The sequence below is a fragment of the Pelobates fuscus genome, chromosome 1, assembly GCF_036172605.1.
Source record: "Pelobates fuscus isolate aPelFus1 chromosome 1, aPelFus1.pri, whole genome shotgun sequence".
Classification (NCBI taxonomy): domain Eukaryota; kingdom Metazoa; phylum Chordata; class Amphibia; order Anura; family Pelobatidae; genus Pelobates; species Pelobates fuscus.
In genome coordinates, this window is record NC_086317.1 from 279,173,643 (window position 1) to 279,194,271 (window position 20,629).

The window sequence follows — 20,629 nt, forward strand, 5'->3', positions numbered from 1 at the left end:
CCATTGTTCTCACCATGTGCCTCTGATTCATGAAATGGTGGCCACCCAGTAACTCCACAGTATGTCCCCAGATGGTTCTTAAAGGGCCAGCAGCAGCATAATAAAATACAATATGCCCAAATCAGTTCCTAAAAGGGCAATACATCCCAGGGCCATAGTCGCAGGGCAAGAGGCTGGCAAGCAGTCCTCTCCAGGCACAAGTGGCGGGGTTGGTTCCGCCACAACCAGTATCCTTTATTTCATTCACTCTCTGTCAATCTGATACATAGATTGCAGGCATTTGGAATTTGTGTCACCTGATCCCCAGGCAATCAACCCAAATGGACCACCAAAGATTTTCAACCCCTTGTTGGACCACCAGGCATCATAGATACCCTCCATGCAGCCCTGCAGATAGGTATGCAAGAAGAGGGACAATAAACATAAATCAACATAGACCATTTTACATAAACACACACTACACAAAGCCAACACACATCACACACCTCTACTACACACAGCCAGCATACAACATACACAGATATTACACACAGCCAACATACAACACATCCCGTTGTACAGCATTATGAAATTTGCTGGCCCTATATAAATGATAAAATAATAATAATAATACTACACACAGCCAGCACACAACACAACACACACAGTACATACAGCCAGCACACAACACATATCTTAGATTTAAGCTCCCAACCACATGCAATAGTAGAGGGATCATTGGCATGTCCATTGCCTTTTTATTGGCTAATATCATACACGCTAATGGGATGGAGAAGGGCAGATGCCCTCATATTTAATTTATTTATTTAACACCACAGCCGCATGCAAGGATGGTAGTATAGGGGAGGGCTCGGCAAGAAACCCATTATTATAATATGATAAAACTCCATCCAAATGCTAATGTGATGCATACTGTTAGTGTCCAGCAAGTTTTTTATTTAAGCTCTACACAGACTGACTAGATAAAGACTCTTGAATATGGAGAGGACAAGGTCTTCCCTATTACTGATGATACAGCATTCCATCAGTGACGGGATGAAGCTCGTTTTCAACTGGGCAGCAATAGCTGCCCAGTCACTATTTCACTTTACCATCAATAGCTAGACATAATTTAAGCATTAATGGAACCAGGGACAAGCATGACGGAGCCGCATTCTGTGCTCCTTCTGCAGAGACAGCTCGCAGAGTGAGCGAGAGACTAAATCAAGATGAGCCGGGGAGGGAGAGAGGTGACGGGCCGGACCAGCTGCATTGCTTTCTCCTCTCACAGAGCCCAGCACCGGCATGACGGAGCCGCAGTCTGCGCTCTGGCTGCGGAGACAACTCGCAGGTAATGTCCACTTATTTGATTTAGTAATACTTCATCCCACTACTCAGAAAGCTAAGTATTAACATTTGAACAACTCCACTTGAACTATGCTTCCAGTTTGAATATACTGGCTATATTTGATCTTAAATGTGAAATTCTAATCACATATACTTTGACTTACCTACCAACAACTGAGTAAATAAATAAGCTTGTAACAGTAATGTGCTGAATGGATGACTCTATCACATAGATTTACAGCAATTTAACTTAAAGGAACACTATAGTCTCTAGAACAACTACACCTTATTGTATTTGTTCTATTGAGTAGAATCATTCCCTTTAGGCTTTTTGCAGTAAACACTGTCTTTTCTGATAGCGTTGTTTGACTTGTGCTGTCTCTACCCCTGATCTGTCTCCTTGACAGTCTCAACCAATCCTAATTGAAACCATTGGTATTGGCTCACAGAATCTCTTCTGATGTCAGCTGTAAGCAGACAGATCAGGGGCAGTGGCAGCAGCTGCAGACTTAAATACAGGTAAGATTTTACTATATTTATGGAGGGGGGAGCTAGATGATGGTTTTAACACTGTAAGGTCAGGAATACCTGCTGTGAGGTAAGGATGTTGGAGGGTACAATTTACTACCAATCTCCTGAGTGGAGCGCTAAATAAAATACACTTACATGTTTATGTTCCTGACCCTATAGTATTCCTTTAAAGTAAGCTGAGGTCTGGTTTTTAGTCCACCATAACTCCACTTAAAGTGGTTTTCTCATGGCCTGACCACTATTTTATTATCCCTGCCAACTCCGCTGGGCCCTAGATAGTGTATTGCCAATGTGTATATTTTTAACATTGGCCCATTCACCTTTATTTTATTGATATTTTGTAGGGCCTAATCCTTTTTCAAGGCTCTGCCATCTTCAATTTACTAGCAGTGACATACGACAAATGCGAAAAATCTAGATCCTGCAAATGCGCAGTATGCACTTCACTCGTAATTTAAGACAGGAGAGTCTGTGATTCTGAAGAGGAGAGACTTGATGGAAAGGTGATTATTATAGGAAAATTATACTTGTCAAAGGAATTGGAGTTTGTAAAGATTTGCCAAGCATAGGCAATATACATAAGCCAAAATATTCTCTATGCTATCTTGAGTTTTTAAAGAGAAATAGATCAGAAAACAAAAACAAGACGGAAGATAAGAGGAAACCTAGACAGGTAAGTTTGAGGTGACAGAATCACTTTAATGATACATCCACACGTTAGCTGGTCATTACACATGTTGCAGATGAATGTGGGACATTTAAAAAGGGATCCTTGCATATCACCCAAAACACCCCTTGAAAGCTAAGTTATCAATATCTTGCCACTTTCTCATATCTGCAAAGTCTCATAGTTATCAATTTCACTTTACTGTAATAATTTTTTGGAGAACTGTCTTGAGTTAGTTCTCCAGGTTTTATCAGTACTAAACCCAATTATAAAAGAAATGGTTAATCCCTAAATTCTGGACCCCTAGAAAAGCATTGGATGGAGATGGATTGAGCTATAAAGCACCATGATATCCCACAGCTAAGAAACCTGACCCAGTACTGTTATCCTATGCTGCAGCACGTGTTTTATCTAGGTCTCAGAACACCGATCAGAGTGACCTTCTATAGATGTTAACCCAAAGCTGCCCCTCTCAAGATGGCCGTCTCAGCTCCCCTCTCCCATCACACACTGCGATGCGCTCTTCCAGTGAGGAGGGGGCGAGTTGTTTTGCGCGTGCGCGTTACTGTCAGAGCACAGAGTGAGCGAGAGACTAAATCGAGAGGAGCCGGGGAGGGAGAGAGGTGACGGGCCGGACCAGCTGCACTGCTTTCTCCTCTCACAGAGCCCAGCACCGTGACCCCCGCAGCCGGCCTTTCCTCACAGCAGCCAAGCATGACGGAGCCGCAGTCTGCGCTCCTGCTGCGGAGACAGCTCGCAGGTAATGTCCAGCCCTCACCCCGGGGGTAACAGGGGGAGCGGGGAAGGACGGACAGGGACGGGGAGCACAGGAAGGAGACTGCGGGAGCAGGTTGCGCAAGGATGGCGGAGTGTGTCTGCTTCCTGCCCCGGTTACAGTGTGACTGCTCTCACAGCAGTGAGCCAACCCGGGCTGTGTGCTGCCTGCGGCATGGGGGATCTGCTGCTCTAATACCCCCAGCTCAGGGCTTTAAATCCAGGGCATGGAGAGCAGCAGATGGCTGTGATCTATTAAAGGGGCAGAGCAGGGGGCAGAGTTAGGCACTGGGGGAGGGGCAGCTTGGTGAGGCAATACTATATTAACCCGGGGGGCACTACAAGACAGTGTGATGGGATATATTAGGGGGCACTACAAGGCAGTGTGACAGGACAGCAGGGGGCACTACAAGGCAGTGTGACGGGACAGCAGGGGGGCACTACAAGGCAGTGTGACAGGACAGCAGGGGGGCACTACAAGGCAGTGTGACAGGATAGCAGGGGGGCACTACAAGGCAGTGTGACGGGATAGCAGGGGGCACTACAAGGCAGTGTGACAGGATAGCAGGGGGGCACTACAAGGCAGTGTGACAGGATAGCAGGGGGGCACTACAAGGCAGTGTGACAGGATAGCAGGGGGGCACTACAAGGCAGTGTGACAGGATAGCAGGGGGGCACTACAAGGCAGCGTGATGGGACAGCTGGGGGCCACTACAATGCAGTGTGGCGGGACAGCTGGGGGCCACTACAATGCAGTGTGATGGGATATAACAGGGGGGCACTACAATGCAGTGTGATGGGATATAGCAGGGGGGCACTACAAGGCAGTGTGACGGGACAGCAGGGGGCACTACAAGGCAGTGTGACGGGACAACTGGGGGTACTACACGGCAGTGTGACGGGACAGCTGGGGGCCACTACACGGCAGTGTGACGGGACAGCTGGGGGCCACTACACGGCAGTGTGACGGGACAGCTGGGGGCCACTACACGGCAGTGTGACGGGACAGCTGGGGGCCACTACACGGCAGTGTGACGGGACAGCTGGGGGCCACTACACGGCAGTGTGACGGGACAGCTGGGGGCCACTACACGGCAGTGTGACGGGACAGTTGGGGGCCGCTACAAGGCAGTGTGACGGGACAGCTGGGGGCCGCTACAAGGCAGTGTGACGGGACAGCTGGGGGCCGCTACAAGGCAGTGTGACGGGACAGCTGGGGGCCGCTACAATGCAGTGTGACGGGACAGCAGGGAGGCACTACAATGCAGTGTGACGGGACAGCAGGGGGGCACTACAAGGCAGTGTGACGGGACAGCAGGGGGGCACTACAAGGCAGTGTGATGGGACAGCAGGGGGGCACTACAAGGCAGTGTGATGGGACAGCTGGGGGGCACTACAAGGCAGTGTGATGGGATATAGCAGGGGGGCACTACAAGGCAGTGTGATGGGATATAGCAGGGGGGCACTACAAGGCAGTGTGATGGGACAGCAGGGGGCACTACAAGGCAGGGTGACTGGACAGCTGGGGGGCACTACAAGGCAGTGTGACTGGACAGCTGGGGGGCACTACAAGGCATTGTGATGGGACAGCTGGGGGGCACTACAAGGCAGTGTGACGGAACAGTGGGCGGCACTACAAGGCAGTGTAGCGGAGTAGCAGGAGGGCACTACAAGGCAGTGTGACGGGGTAGCAAGGGGGCACTACAAGGCAGTGTGACGGGATAGCAGGTGGGCAATACAAGGCAGTGTGACGGGACAACTGGGGGTACTACAAGGCAGTGTGACGGGACAACTGGGGGTACTACAAGGCAGTGTGACGGGACAGCTGGGGGCCACTACAAGGCAGTGTGACGGGACAGCTGGGGGCCACTACAAGGCAGTGTGACGGGACAGCTGGGGGCCACTACAAGGCAGTGTGACGGGACAGCTGGGGGCCACTACAAGGCAGTGTGACGGGACAGCTGGGGGCCACTACACAGCAGTGTGACGGGACAGCTGGGGGCCACTACACGGCAGTGTGACGGGACAGCTGGGGGCCACTACACGGCAGTGTGACGGGACAGCTGGGGGCCACTACACGACAGTGTGACGGGACAGCTGGGGGCCACTACACGGCAGTGTGACGGGACAGCTGGGGGCCGCTACACGGCAGTGTGACGGGACAGCTGGGGGCCGCTACAAGGCAGTGTGACGGGACAGCTGGGGGCCGCTACAAGGCAGTGTGACGGGACAGCTGGGAGGCACTACAATGCAGTGTGACGGGATATAGCAGGGGGGCACTACAATGCAGTGTGACGGGATATAGCAGGGGGGCACTACAAGGCAGTGTGACGGGACAGCTGGGGGGCACTACAAGGCAGTGTGACGGGACAACTGGGGGTACTACAAGGCAGTGTGACGGGACAGCTGGGGGCCACTACACGGCAGTGTGACGGGACAGCTGGGGGCCACTACACGGCAGTGTGACGGGACAGCTGGGGGCCACTACACGGCAGTGTGACGGGACAGCTGGGGGCCACTACACGGCAGTGTGACGGGACAGCTGGGGGCCACTACACGGCAGTGTGACGGGACAGCTGGGGGCCACTACACGGCAGTGTGACGGGACAGCTGGGGGCCACTACACGGCAGTGTGACGGGACAGTTGGGGGCCGCTACACGGCAGTGTGACGGGACAGCTGGGGGCCGCTACAAGGCAGTGTGACGGGACAGCTGGGGGCCGCTACAAGGCAGTGTGACGGGACAGCAGGGAGGCACTACAATGCAGTGTGACGGGACAGCAGGGGGGCACTACAAGGCAGTGTGATGGGACAGCAGGGGGGCAATACAAGGCAGTGTGACGGGACAACTGGGGGTACTACAAGGCAATGTGACGGGACAGCTGGGGGCCACTACAAGGCAGTGTGACGGGACAGCTGGGGGCCACTACAAGGCAGTGTGACGGGACAGCTGGGGGCCACTACAAGGCAGTGTGATGGGACAGCTGGGGGCCACTACAAGGCAGTGTGACGGGACAGCTGGGGGCCACTACACGGCAGTGTGACGGGACAGCTGGGGGCCACTACACGGCAGTGTGACGGGACAGCTGGGGGCCACTACACGGCAGTGTGACGGGACAGCTGGGGGCCACTACACGGCAGTGTGACGGGACAGCTGGGGGCCACTACACGGCAGTGTGACGGGACAGCTGGGGGCCACTACACGGCAGTGTGACGGGACAGCTGGGGGCCGCTACAAGGCAGTGTGACGGGACAGCTGGGGGCCGCTACAAGGCAGTGTGACGGGACAGCTGGGGGCCGCTACAAGGCAGTGTGACGGGACAGCTGGGAGGCACTACAATGCAGTGTGACGGGATATAGCAGGGGGGCACTACAATGCAGTGTGACGGGATATAGCAGGGGGGCACTACAAGGCAGTGTGACGGGACAGCTGGGGGGCACTACAAGGCAGTGTGACGGGACAGCTGGGGGGCACTACAAGGCAGTGTGACGGGACAGCTGGGGGGCACTACAAGGCAGTGTGACGGGACAGCTGGGGGGGGCACTACAAGGCAGTGTGACGGGACAGCCTGGGGGGGCACTACAAGGCAGTGTGACGGGACAGCCTGGGGGGGCACTACAAGGCAGTGTGACGGGACAGCCTGGGGGGGCACTACAAGGCAGTGTGACGGGACAGCCTGGGGGGGCACTACAAGGCAGTGTGACGGGACAGCCTGGGGGGGCACTACAAGGCAGTGTGACGGGACAGCCTGGGGGGGCACTACAAGGCAGTGTGACGGGACAGCCTGGGGGGGCACTACAAGGCAGTGTGACGGGACAGCAGGGGGGGCACTACAAGGCAGTGTGACGGGATAGCAGGGGGGCACTAATAAGGCAGTGTGACTGGATAGCAGGGGGGCACTACAAGGTAGTGTGACAAGACAGCTGGGGGCCACTACAAGGCAGTGTGACGGGACAGCAGTGGGGGGCACTACAAGGCAGTGTGACGGGACAGCGGGGGGGGGCACTACAAGGCAGTGTGACGGGACAGCGGGGGGGGCACTACAAGGCAGTGTGACGGGACAGCGGGGGGGGGCACTACAAGGCAGTGTGACGGGACAGCCTGGGGGGGGGCACTACAAGGCAGTGTGACGGGACAGCCTGGGGGGGGCACTACAAGGCAGTGTGACGGGACAGCCTGGGGGGGGGGGCACTACAAGGCAGTGTGACGGGACAGCAGGGGGGGCACTACAAGGCAGTGTGATGGGATAGCAGGGAGCACAGTTTTGTTTGTTTGTTTGTTTTATTATAAAGGGAGATAAGTTAGGCATTGAGAATTTTTTCTAAAGTGCCTGGCTGTCACAGGAAGTGTAGTTATGTCTAGTGCGATATGGTGAATTTAGCTGATTGCACTCTGTAGTGAAATAACTCCTATCTGTGGCAGCTGGAGTCATTGGATAATAAGTGTATTTCTGGAGTGTTTAACCTTTCACTGTCAAGTTTCACAGGAGAGAGAATTCCCTTTCCACCAAAGCTCCCCATCCCCCTAGGGGGCGGCGGGGGCAGGGGGCAATCATTCTGTTTGTTTCTCTTTGTGTTGTGTTTTACTGAGCGTTGTCCCTGGCTGGAGGGGGGATGGACTTAAACTCCTAGCATGCCTGACCAGAGAGGGGTGTGGGGACCCACTGTTTGTCTTCAACCCATTATTTTTCATGACAGATACATTGGTGCTAGAATAAGCTGGAGGGCTAGTTAGCAGTCTGTTTTCCTGGTGTCCTTAGTAAAGCTTTTGTCACTCTTTTATTCAGTCTCCTTGTTAATAGCAGCCCTCCTCCCCTTTGTGTGTCAGTCCTTGGCTGGTGTTGCCCAGGGCTCTGGCTGACAGTGACACACAGCCCCGGCCAGTGTATTGCGCATGCGCAGTGACCCCTCACACAGGGGCCTCACAATGCAGCTCCATGTGCTGCTCTTCTTTAAAGAGACAGGAACCAGCAGCTTGTCAGCAGTGAACTGCTACAGGGAAATCTCTGGGGGAAGGAGAGAGAGGGGGAGACAGGTAGCAGTGGCATACAAATCAGCTTTCACAAGATAATTTGCAAGCACACAAACCAGCAAGTGTTAGTGGTGTTTTTGCTTTCATATGCAAGTCCTAATGTGTATACACTGTTTACAAGCATACTGCTACCTCTGGTAAATGGTACAGATAGTGTCTTCTGGTTTGTGGCTAAAATGGTTGCCATGCTGTTCAGCAAAATATTTCAATAAACAAAACAAACAAACAAATATATATATATATATATATAAATATAAATATATGTGTGTGTATGTATGTATATGTGTTTACACTGTTTTACAATTTGGTGCTAAACTGTAAATGTATAATTTATTATAGGCCAAGACAAATTCAACAATGTATTTATTTATTTTTACATTTCTTAAATGTAAACAGTTTAGAATTATTGCAAATTATTACTATATACTGCAATGATCTGTTAGGTTAAGAAAAAATAAATACGAGAATACCCAAACAGAATAACTGTTTGTTTTTTGTTTGGTTTTTCTGCAAATGTAAATCTTAGAGCAATCTTTATTGCAGTAATAATTAAAACCTTGTCTGTAGCTTAGAAAAATATCTATGTTGTCTTTCTGTCATTCATTTGTATCTAAAAAAAAAAACAACAACCTAAAACTATCTGACTGCATGACATTGTGGGTTAGGTGTATGTATCAGCTTCTTGTATGACTGCTACTCACCTATAGTTGTGTACTGGTAAATGCACATATTTAAGGTGTAAGGGTCTCGTGAGTAGTTTCTGGGTTTCATAACTTGTTGCTTGCTGGATAGAACAGTCACGCTGTACTTTGTGTTTTCAGTCGCGAGGCGTGTGTCTGATTTTGTTCCTTAGAAGGAAGTTTTAGACTGGGCTTTCTTGTGTATGGAAACGGATTGTAATACATTTAACCAGTTTTCCTAACCTATATGTTTAAAAAAAAAAAATAAACTGCTGGACTTACCAGTTTAACAATCTATTTAAATAATAACTTTGTACTTTATTATTTTTCTTTTTTTTATATACCATCCTTTGCTGTGTGTGTGTGTGTGTATATATAATATTTCTCCCCCCGTTTGGTAAGTTTTCATTCTTGGTTTCATTTTAATCAATTAAAGCGAGTCATCAATCCCCTCAGTGTTAACCGGTTTCTTGAAAATGCGATTACAAATATTTAAGGTAAATTTACACTGTCTGTTCTGACCTGCTAATTTTTTTTTTTTTGTATATAACGGTTTATTGGATATCAATAAAAGGGGTACAGAAGAAAAGAAGGAGGGGGGGGGAGAGACATCTTTATACATTGTGATACGAGGTACCTGCGTGTGTGCACCTCGGCCTGTGCCGAGGTTGCATGGCATCATACATAGCAGTGTGCATAGCATTATACCTCTATCGACTGATAACCTCCTCAAAGTAGTTATTCAATAATTGTCCTATGGACTAAGTTCAAAGTATCATGTGGTGAATTGGGCAATTTGGGCTTCCGGCTGAAGACCCACTGGATTTGTGCCCTTTAGTCCCTGTTTAGGGCCCCAGGGAGGTAAGGTGGGTCGTGTGTGTTGTGCGTCAGGTCTGGGCTAACCAGTATGGCCTTGAGTTACATGAGGTTATCGTGCGCTTGGACATGAGTCTAGGCTATTCAGTTAAAGGTATTTTGCCTATGTCGAGTCATAGTATGTGCTGCCAATCAATCGGTGGGCGCCGGTGATCTATGTCTGGTGCATGCTATCTGTACAGGTCGTAGATTTATCGTCCCGTACCCCTCACGGTATATTCTTAAGTGGGCTGGGCACAGCTGTTTGATTCGGCCCCCCGAGGGCCTGCCCCAGCTTAGGTGAGGCTGGTTCTGGAGGTGGGTCGTTAGACATTGCTCCGTTTCGAGCGCTGATCCCATCTCTCCCATGCTTCCACCCAGAACTTTGAGGGTGGTAGTGCCCTACGTGCCATTATTTCATAGCGTTTTGTTGTGTCAGTTCTGACCTTATTTTTTTTTTTTTAAAAAGCACAAACTTAAATTTGAAGTAATTTTTGTGTGTTTGTGTTGGAGGAGGGGGTCTCACTATTGTACAGTGCTCTGTAATTCGTTGGCAGTAATTGTAAAAATAATTGTTGTGGGAAGAAACGTTATGGTAAGAATGCATCTGTACTTATTTTTTTTTCTTTTGAAGTTTTTATTAAAGGATCACTATAGTGCCAGGAAAACATACTTGTTTTCCTGGCACTATAGTTCCCTGAGGGTGCCCCCATCCTCAGGGTCCCCCTCCCGCCGGGCTGGATGGAGAGGAAGGGGTTAAACTTACCTCTTTCTCCAGCACCTGGCGGGGAGCATCCTCTACTCCTCTTCGGTTGAATGTGCATGCGCGGCAAGAGCTGCGCGTGCATTCAGCCAGTCTCATAGGAAAGCATTTATAATGCTTTCCTATGGACGCTGGCGTCTTCTCACTGTGATTTTCACAGTGAGAAGCGCGGAAGCCCTCTAGCGGCTCTCAATGAGACAGCCACTAGAGGCTGGATTAACCCAAATATAAACATAGCAGTTTCTCTGAAACTATGTTTATAGAAAAAAGGGTTAACCCTAGATGGACCAGGCACCCAGACCACTTCATTAAGCTGAAGTGGTCTGGGTGCCTATAGTAGTCCTTTAATTTTGTTCAATGCGAAAAAGAAATTAGGGGTACAGAAGGAAAAAAGGAGGGGGTTAAGGGTTACAACCGTTCAATCAGTATATTCTTGACACTACATAAGTAAGGTGTGATCATCATACAGTAACAACTGTAACAACAGCTTCACTCATCTGTGTACATATGCACATCATCATCTACCTGAATCCTTTATGGAGACAGACCCCAAACTGTATGCTTAGGCAAACATAGTAATATATGTGATAACACTCATAGGGTAGGACAAGAGCCCAAAAGGAAGCGTAGTACCATGGATCGTCAGTGTAAACAGGGAGTATAAGAAACAATTAATGTATGATCACTGTCATAATGCCACCAGCATAATGCTGGGTATGTCTAGGTTGTCCAGGACAGAGCGGACTGCCTCGGGGTAGCCTGTAATAGAGAAATGGACACCCGGGGTCTTTTACCCTCCCATATAAAGACATTACACAGCTTTTGTAAGGATTTGCGATGTGAGTCTGATGGGTAACATCCGAAAGATATATAGAATGCGGGGGATTTTAGAAAGGGTTATAGGCGCTAATCCTTCCAAGCCAGGAGAGTAATACATGTCTCAATTTATTAGCTTTATTTTTGCATAAAGTTAATAAAGGGTTATAGTTTAGTTTTAATATGTTTGGTATAGTGGGTGCAATTTTTTTTTTCCCTAAGTACGTAAGGAAGTTCGATCTCCAGTCGAAGGAATAGTGAGAGCTTAGGGAGTTAGTCAGGTCCATAGGAAGGTTAATTGGGAGAGGCTGGGTTTTGTGGTAGTGGGAGATATTTCCAAACTGTGTTAGAAGACCTAGTAGAGGTGGAAGTGAATCTTGAGGGTCAGAGAGGGCTATGGATGAGAGTGAATATGTCGTCCACAAATAGTGCGAAGCTATATTCTCTACCATGAATAGAGATACCTCCAATGAGAGTATGATTGTGGTTTTTACACGCTAGAGGCTCAAGGGAAAGTATGTACAAGAGGGGTGACAGTGGGCAAGCTTGGCAAGTGCCATTCGTGATGGAGAAGGGTGTAGATAGGAAACCTCCGTGGGAGACTTTAGCCACCAGGGCGTTCTATAAGGCCATGATGCCTCCGATCATGTCTTGTGGAAAATTGAATTTAGCCAGTACTCTGTTCATGAAAGACCAGTTAAGCCGGTCGAAGGCTTCCAGTGCGAGGAGAAGGCCTCCTTTGCCCCGGGTCTCCAAGTTCGTCAGGATATTAAGTATCTGCCTTGTATTGTCAGACCCTTGACTGCCTCGTATGAACACCGACTAGTCATTATGTATAAGTTTATGGAGTAGCGGGGCAAGTCTGTTATTAAAGAGTTTGGCGTAAATCTTTGCATCTCCATTAAGCAAGGATATTGGCCTAAAGTTTTTACACTGTGTCTGGTGTTTACCTGGCTTGGGAAGGTTGGATATATGCACCATGAGCATTTCTTCTGGAAGGGCACCTACAGTGGCGCAGTGATTATGGAGGGCTAATAGATGTGGAGATAAGATGTAGGAAAATGTTTGGTAATATTTGTTGGAGAAGCCATCTGGGCCAGGAGATTTGCGTGCAGGGAGGTGGGAAATTACCTCTGTGAGTTCGTATAAGGAGAAAGGTCTCTGCAAAAGGTCAACATTCTCCTCGGACATCCAGGGAAGGTCAAGATCTGTCAGAAATTTGTCAATTTCAGGATGTGTAGGTAGGATCGTCCATGGGTCATTTTTTAAGTTATACTAACCACTATAATAGCTCGAAAACTGATTAACAATATCTTAGGTATCTAGCTTTTTTTTTTTTTTTGTACCTTTTCCATTTTCTAGGAATGCAATCCTGGAGGCGACAGACCATTGTTTTAATTGTGGAGCTAATTTGGCCCCCGCCTTGTTCCCGTTGACAAAAAAAATTATGTTTAGATTTTTGAAGCAAAAATTATGTTTTGGCGAGCTCAATATCTCTAAGTTGAGACTGGAGATCGAGTAATTTGGTGTATGTGGTGGAATTAGAGTCATGTTTGTTTGAGTATGTTAGAGTTGTAATTTCCGCAATAAGCGAGGTATATTTTGCTTGTTCTAGTTTCTTAACGTAGCTGGCATGTTTTATGAAGCTGTCTCTAATATGTGCTAGCCAGATTTGGTCAATAGAGGAGTCGGGGACCTTATTTTCTATGAAATAGTGTTGCAGGTCTGCGTAGATTTGAAAGACTATGGAGGGGTCAGTGAGAAGAAATTCATTGAGCTTCCATGAACTTTGCCCCCTGTTCGGAAAATTTTCTTTGATACTTAAGGTGATCGGAGCATGGTCCGACCACGAGATAAGGCCAATGTGTGATTCTTCAATTTTGGGCAACATAGTGGCTGGGATAAGGAAGCGGCCTATTTGGGAATAACTATTGTGAACTGCCGTGTGGCACATATAGTCAATTCATGTCAGGTGCCGTATGCGCCATGGGTCCACCAGGTGGTGAGATGAGTGTGGCACAGACCTGTGCTGATAGGGTTGACCTCTGCCGTAGGGTACAGTAGGGCTCGACAAATTCCAGGTCGCCATGGCGACTAGGATTTTAGTCCTGGGATTTGTTGGCCCATTCAGCCCCTATGGCTGTCAGCTGGCCAGCCAGCTGATGGAGAGCATAGGCGTGCGGTCAATCATCCTGCTTGGGGAGAGCGTGCAGTGTGCGGAAGGCTCCTAGATGATTAAGGCAGGTGGGTGAGGGAGCTGTAACCTCCCTTCCTGCTCTGCATCCTCCAGTGATGCCAGGAGCCGGAATATGATGTCATTCCGGCCCCGGCATCACTAAACAGTGCTCTATGGAGCAGAGCAGGGAGATGACTGAAGCCCCACTGGACCCCAGGGAAAGCCGAACTACTCCAGCTCCAGGTAGGGAGGCTGGGTGGTCACTTTAATATGTGTGTCTGTGTGTGTGTTTAGGTGACCGGTCCCCCGCCAATCACACGGGTAAGGGGTTTTTACTCACCTTTTCTCACTCTCTCCGCAGCTGGCCCGGTCTCCATGACTGCGATCATCAGTCTAGATGATTTCTTGGCCGATCCAATGCTTTCCCGTAGGAAAGCATTGGAAGGCTATTGCACATATGTGGCAAAATGCCATGCTGCGCCAATCATCATTTCCTCATAGAGATGAATTGAATGCATATCTATGGGAAACATTCAGCACCTCCATGCAGAGCGTGGAGATGATAAACGTAGGTGCTGCGTACTGTGCAGCACTGACCCAGGATGCACTCTAGAGGCCGTCTGAGTGACTTTCACTAGAAGTGTTACTAGGCAACAATGTAAATACTGCCTTTTGTGTGGAGGGACAGGTTATAGGCACACAAACAACTGCATTAAGCTGTAGTGGTACTGGTGACTATAGTGTCACTTTGAGAATTGGTATTTTTGATTGATATTGGTCAAAGCCAGTACATTAGGTAGAAACACATGCTGATTATCGTTGGGACTATAAATGTTAACCAGGGAATATGGGTTGTTATTAAGGAGGCATTGTAGCATAGCCGATACTGGGTGGGTGCACAAAGCCCAGGTGCACTGTGAACAGAGGCACATTGTGGTGCTGGGCCACACCCCTCTCACGAAGCCACACCCTTTGTTTTAAGCTCTGCCTCCTACCTGAAGGCCCACAGAACTCCTGGAAGGCTGGCTAAGGAAGGGGGGCTAAAGAGGGCACAGGAGGGGAGGAGGGCTAAGAGAGCACAGGAGGGGAGGAGGGCTAAGAGGGCACAGGAGGGGAGAGGGGCCAAAAGAAGAGCACGGAGGGGGCTAAAGAGGGCACAGGAGGAGAGGGGGGAGGGCACGGGAGGGGGAGGGGGCTACATAAGTGGACAGGAGGGGAGGGGGCTAAAGAGACTCACAGAGATGCCGGGGGGAAAAAGGCGCTGAGATGGGACAAAGACACACATAGAGGGGCTGGGGGGCACATAAACACAGAGGGGCTGGGGGGCACATAAACGCTGGGGGGCACATAAACACAGAGGGGCTGGGGGGCACATAAACACAGAGGGGCTGGGGGGCACATAAACACAGAGGGGCTGGGGGGCACATAAACACAGAGGGGCTGGGGGGCACATAAACACAGAGGGGCTGGGGGGCACATAAACACAGAGGGGCTGGGGGGCACACAAACACAGAGGAGGTGGGTGGGCACACAAACACAGAGGAGGTGGGTGGGCACACAAACACAGAGGAGGTGGGTGGGCACACAAACACAGAGGAGGTGGGGGGTAGGGATCGACCGATTATCGGTTTTACCGATATAATCGGCCGATATTCGGTATTTTCGGCAATATCGGTATCGGCCAATAGGGATACCGATATTGCCGATAATACCTCCCAGGACCGCCAGGCTCATTACAAGCCCAGCGGTCCTGGGGGGCGGGCAGCAAGCGTTTACTCACCTCCCAGCAGCTCCTCCAGCTCCCCAGTGTAAATCTCGCGAGACCCGCGGCCAGCTCTGACGGCCGCGGGTCTCGCGAGATTTACACTGGGGAGCTGGAGGAGCTGCTGGGAGGTGAGTAAACGCTTGCTGCCCACCCCAACCCCCTCCCCTCCCCAGCTAAGCCAATGCCACTGGACCACCAGCGATTAACATATCCCCCCTCCCTGGCAAGGCAACAAGCAGCGAGGGGGGACAACAAAAAATAAAGAATAATAATTAAATATAAAAAAAAAAATAATAATATAAAAATAAAAGAAATTTAATAAAAAATTCCCCCTCACACATACACTATTATTATACACATACACTACTCAAACACACTGTGTATATAATTCAGTGTGTTTGTATAGTGTGTGTGTATATATAATGCAGTGTGTTTGTATAGTGTGTGTATATAATGCACACTACACAAACACTGTATTATATACACATACACACACTATACAAACACACACTGCATTATATACACATACACACACTATACAAACACACACTGCATTATATACACACACACTATACAAACACACACACTATACAAACACACACACTATACAAACACACTGCATTATATACACACACTATACAAACACACTGCATTATATACACACACTATACAAACACACTGCATTATATACACACACACACTATACAAACACACTGCATTATATACACACTACACAAATACACTGCATTATATAAACACTACACAAACACACTGCATTATATAAACACTGCATTATATACACAGTGTGTTTGTGTAGTGTGTTTATATAATTCAGTGTGTGTTTGTGCAGTGTTTGTGTAGTGTTTATATAATGCACACTACACACACACTCTGCATTATATACACACACTATACAAACATAAACACACTACATTCACTATACACACACACTCTGCATTCCTTATATGCACACAAACACACACACTTTGCATTTAGTATATACAGCATTCACTTTACACACACTGCATTCACTTTACGCACACTACCCACACACTACACAAACACGCTGCTTTCATTATATACACACTAGACCAATACACACTGCATCCACTACACAAACACACACTGCATCCACACCACTCACACTACACAAACACACACTGCATCCACTACACACACACTGCATCCACTACACACACACTGCATCCACTACACACACACTGCATCCACTACACACACACACACTGCACAAACACTGCATCCACTACACACACACATACACAGCTCTCCTGTCTAAACACACTGCATCCACTACACGTGGCATGTATATTTTGTGCATTTACCTCTAGAAATAGTTTTTTATTTTCCAAAATGGTAAATGTACAGAATATCGGCTATCGGCCTGAAAGTTCACAGAATATCGGTATCGGCTCTAAAAAATCAATATCTGTCGATCCCTAGTGGGGGGGCACACAAAAACAGAGGAGTTGGGGGGGGGGGGGCACACAAACACAGAGGAGTTGGGGGGGGGCACACAAACACAGAGGAGTTGGGGGGGCACACAAACACAGAGGAGTTGGGGGGGCACACAAACACAGAGGAGTTGGGGGGGCACACAAACACAGAGGAGTTGGGGGGGCACACAAACACAGAGGAGTTGGGGGGGCACACAAACACAGAGGAGTTGGGGGGGCACACAAACACAGAGGAGTTGGGGGGGCACACAAACACAGAGGAGTTGGGGGGGGCACACACAGAGGAGGTGGGGGGCACACACAGGAGGTGGGGGGGCACACACAGAGGAGGTGGGGGGGCACACAAACACAGAAGAGGTGGGGGGGCACACAAACACAGAGGAGGTGGGGGGGCACACAAACACAGAGGAGGTGGGGGGCACACAAACACAGAGGAGGTGGGGGGGCACACAAACACAGAGGAGGTGGGGGGGGCACACAAACACAGAGGAGGTGGGGGGGCACACAAACACAGAGGAGGTGGGGGGGCACACAAACACAGAGGAGGTGGGGGGGCACACAAACACAGAGGAGGTGGGGGGGCACACAAACACAGAGGAGGTGGGGGGGCACACAAACACAGAGGAGGTGGGGGGGCACACAAACACAGAGGAGGTGGGGGGGCACACAAACACAGAGGAGGTGGGGGGGCACACACACAGAGGGGCAGGTAGAACAAAGAGGTACATAGAAGAGCTGGTAGAACAAAGAGGAACAGAAGGGCTGGTGGGACAAAGAGGAACATAGAAGGGCTGGTGGGACAAAGAGGAACATAGAAGGGCTGGTGGGACAAAGAGGAACATAGAAGGGCTGGTGGGACAAAGAGGAACATAGAAGGGCTGGTGGGACAAAGAGGAACATAGAAGGGCTGGTGGGACAAAGAGGAACATAGAAGGGCTGGTGGCACAAAGAGGAACATAGAAGGGCTGGTGGGACAAAGAGGAACATAGAAGGGCTGGTGGGACAAAGAGGAACATAGAAGGGCTGGTGGGACAAAGAGGAACATAGAAGGGCTGGTGGGACAAAGAGGAACATAGAAGGGCTGGTGGGACAAAGAGGAACATAGAAGGGCTGGGGAAGGGGAAAAGGACACAAAGGGGCTAGGGAGACAAAGGCACACAGAAGGGCTGTGCGGATGAACAGACCCACAGAAGGGCTGGGGGAGAGACACACAAAGGGGTTAGAAATAGATGCCTGCTGGTGGAAGACAGAAGCTAGCCGCAGCCAGCCTGCCTGGCAGCTGGCCATAGCAGCCAGCCAGTCACATCAGCTAGCCAGCAACAGTAATTAAGGTGAGAAGAGACAGCTTGAGTTTGGTATCACAGAGCTTTGTTATATCACTATATTGTGAATGGGGGCCAGCATGCTAGAGAACACAATCTCCAGGGCCTTTAGACTCCGCTGTAGTCTCTAATCGGGGCTTGAGGGGACTCTTATTAACATACAGTTTACATATTGGTGAAATACATTTTTTTTTGAAAATATTTTTTTCTAAATTGTACATGTTTTTTACATGCACTACATCCCCTCCACACAGAGACACACTGCATCCCCTGCACAGATGCAGACACACACTGCATCCCCAGCACACACTCTGCATAGCAAAATGAATATGGTCGTGTTTTGGTGTGCATTTCATCAATTTTTATTGGAGTATTGGGCAAGCTTAATGTAAACTACAGGAGGGTTTTTTTAATTTATTTTTTGGGTTAAAGTCCATAGTCCACATAGCAACGCCCCTGGGGATGGGATAGAGCCAAAAGTGGAAGAGAATGGTTAGATAAGTCACACAGGGACATTTAGAAAAATAAACAACAATGCATGCACACACAGTATCGTCCAGTGAAGGACACTCATGCATACAGATATATATATACACACACGTCTTACAAATACATTCTTGCACTTCCTAACACATTTCATACAAATATTCAAAAACTGCGTCTGTACACATTAATATTATACACAAATATTCATTTGAATTCACACACATCTGTAAATACATTTCTGCATTACAAATATGTTGACTCTCTGTGAAATACATCCAGCTTACACACAGTTCATACAAAAACACTACCAGCTGACAAGCTCTCTGAGGACAAGATGGCACTGGTAAGCTGTTTGGAAAGATAAATGTCACCGATTAGCAATTTTTGGACAACAATAACACTGGTCTTCAATTTGGGCACAGAAATTGCACTATTAAGCTATTGGGACAAAGATATTTTGAGACCGAGGTGGCACTAATTAGCTATATTGGGACAGAGAGATGGTACTGATTAGCTATTTTGGGACATAGATGGCACTGGTAAGCTGTGTAGGGACAGAGGCAACACTGGAAAGCAGGGCACAAATATGGCACTAATAAGCTTTGGGGGTAAAGCTGGCACTGTAGGAAGTGGGTTACATGTGACCTGGGTTGGAGGTGGAGTGATTTCCATAGAAAATGGGTGTGATTAGAAGTGTTATGTTTGTAAAGGGGAGGAGTTAGCAATATAGCCACACCCACGGGGAGGTGAGGGCACCAAATATATTCTTGTACCCAGGCGTCAATGACCCCAGGATCGGCCCTGCATTGTAGTATTAGGTAGCGCCCCTTTTTTGTCGCTAATTTTTCGTACTAAGGAAAAAGCTGTGTCTCTGCCAATCAAAATAGAAACGCCACGTTTTTTGGCTGAGTAGCAGGCATGATAATCATGTGGAAACCAAGGGGAGGACTGCAACCGTCTCTTGGAAGAACGCTGTAACGGAGCTCCAGTACTCCAACCGAGTACCTCCGCCAAGTCTGCTTCCTTGTAGCTATCAGGGACCCTGAAACACTTCAGACCCAGACGCCGAGGCTTGACTGGGATCACTTAGGGCCTTTTCCACCCTGGACCAAACACCAGACGACACATGGTGAAGGTTAAACAGCAACTCTTTAATGAATACAGCACACATAGCCTAAGCCCCCCAACCGCCTCATTTACATACAATAGGTTACATAGATTACTATAGTACAAGGCAGGGTGGGGTCAGACAATAGAAAGGGCTGATGGGAGATTGAGGAGGGACAGAACAGCTAGATTAAACTGGTCTGGCAGTGTCCCTGGGACAACGCCCTGCTGGGGAACAATAGGACAGGAAAAAGGGGGGAGGGGGAGATGCACAGACCAGCAATACATTCAACATACCCTGCACAAATAATAGGCACAATGTGACAAAACACAAAAGGAATTTGGAAGCCCACCCATAGTGTCTGTCTTCCAACCCCAGTGATGGTGACTACCGTCACAAACGCTACATGGGCTCCGCTGCGTTTAGCCAATCTGCGCTTATTAGGAGAGCCCTTTAGTATTTAAAGGACCACTATAGGCACCCAGACAACTTCAGCTCAATTAAGTGGTCTGGGTGCCAGGTCCCGCTAGTGTTAACCCTGCAGCTGTAAACATAGTTTCAAAGAAACTGCTATGTTTACACTAGGGTAAATCCAGCCTCTCACAGTTAATACCGCGCTTCTCACTGTGAAAATCATAGCGAGAAGACGCTGACGTCCATAGGTAATGCTTTCCTATGGGTGGTTTGAATGCACGCGCGGTTCTTGCGTCAACAGGAGGAGGAGAGTTCCTCAGCGCCGAGGGAGTGAGACCCTGAGGGTTGGGGGGACCTAAAGACCCTATAGTGCCAGGAAAACGAGTTTGTTTTCCTGGCACTATAGTGGTCCTTTAAGCTGAAATTTGTCAACGCCATGT

At 48.9% G+C, this 20,629-nt stretch overlaps 1 protein-coding gene across 1 annotated transcript in view; it reads left to right on the forward strand.

Moving 5' to 3' along the window:
• Positions 1–3,075: 3,075 nt before the first annotated feature.
• The window catches only part of UBE2G1 (ubiquitin conjugating enzyme E2 G1), a 58,000-nt gene continuing 40,446 nt past the window's right edge, over positions 3,076–20,629 (forward strand). Inside the window, exon 1 of the mRNA XM_063457427.1 lies at positions 3,076–3,284. Within this exon, the coding sequence (XP_063313497.1) occupies positions 3,239–3,284 (46 nt within the window). The 5' untranslated portion in view covers positions 3,076–3,238. The remainder of the gene's footprint in view (positions 3,285–20,629) is intronic.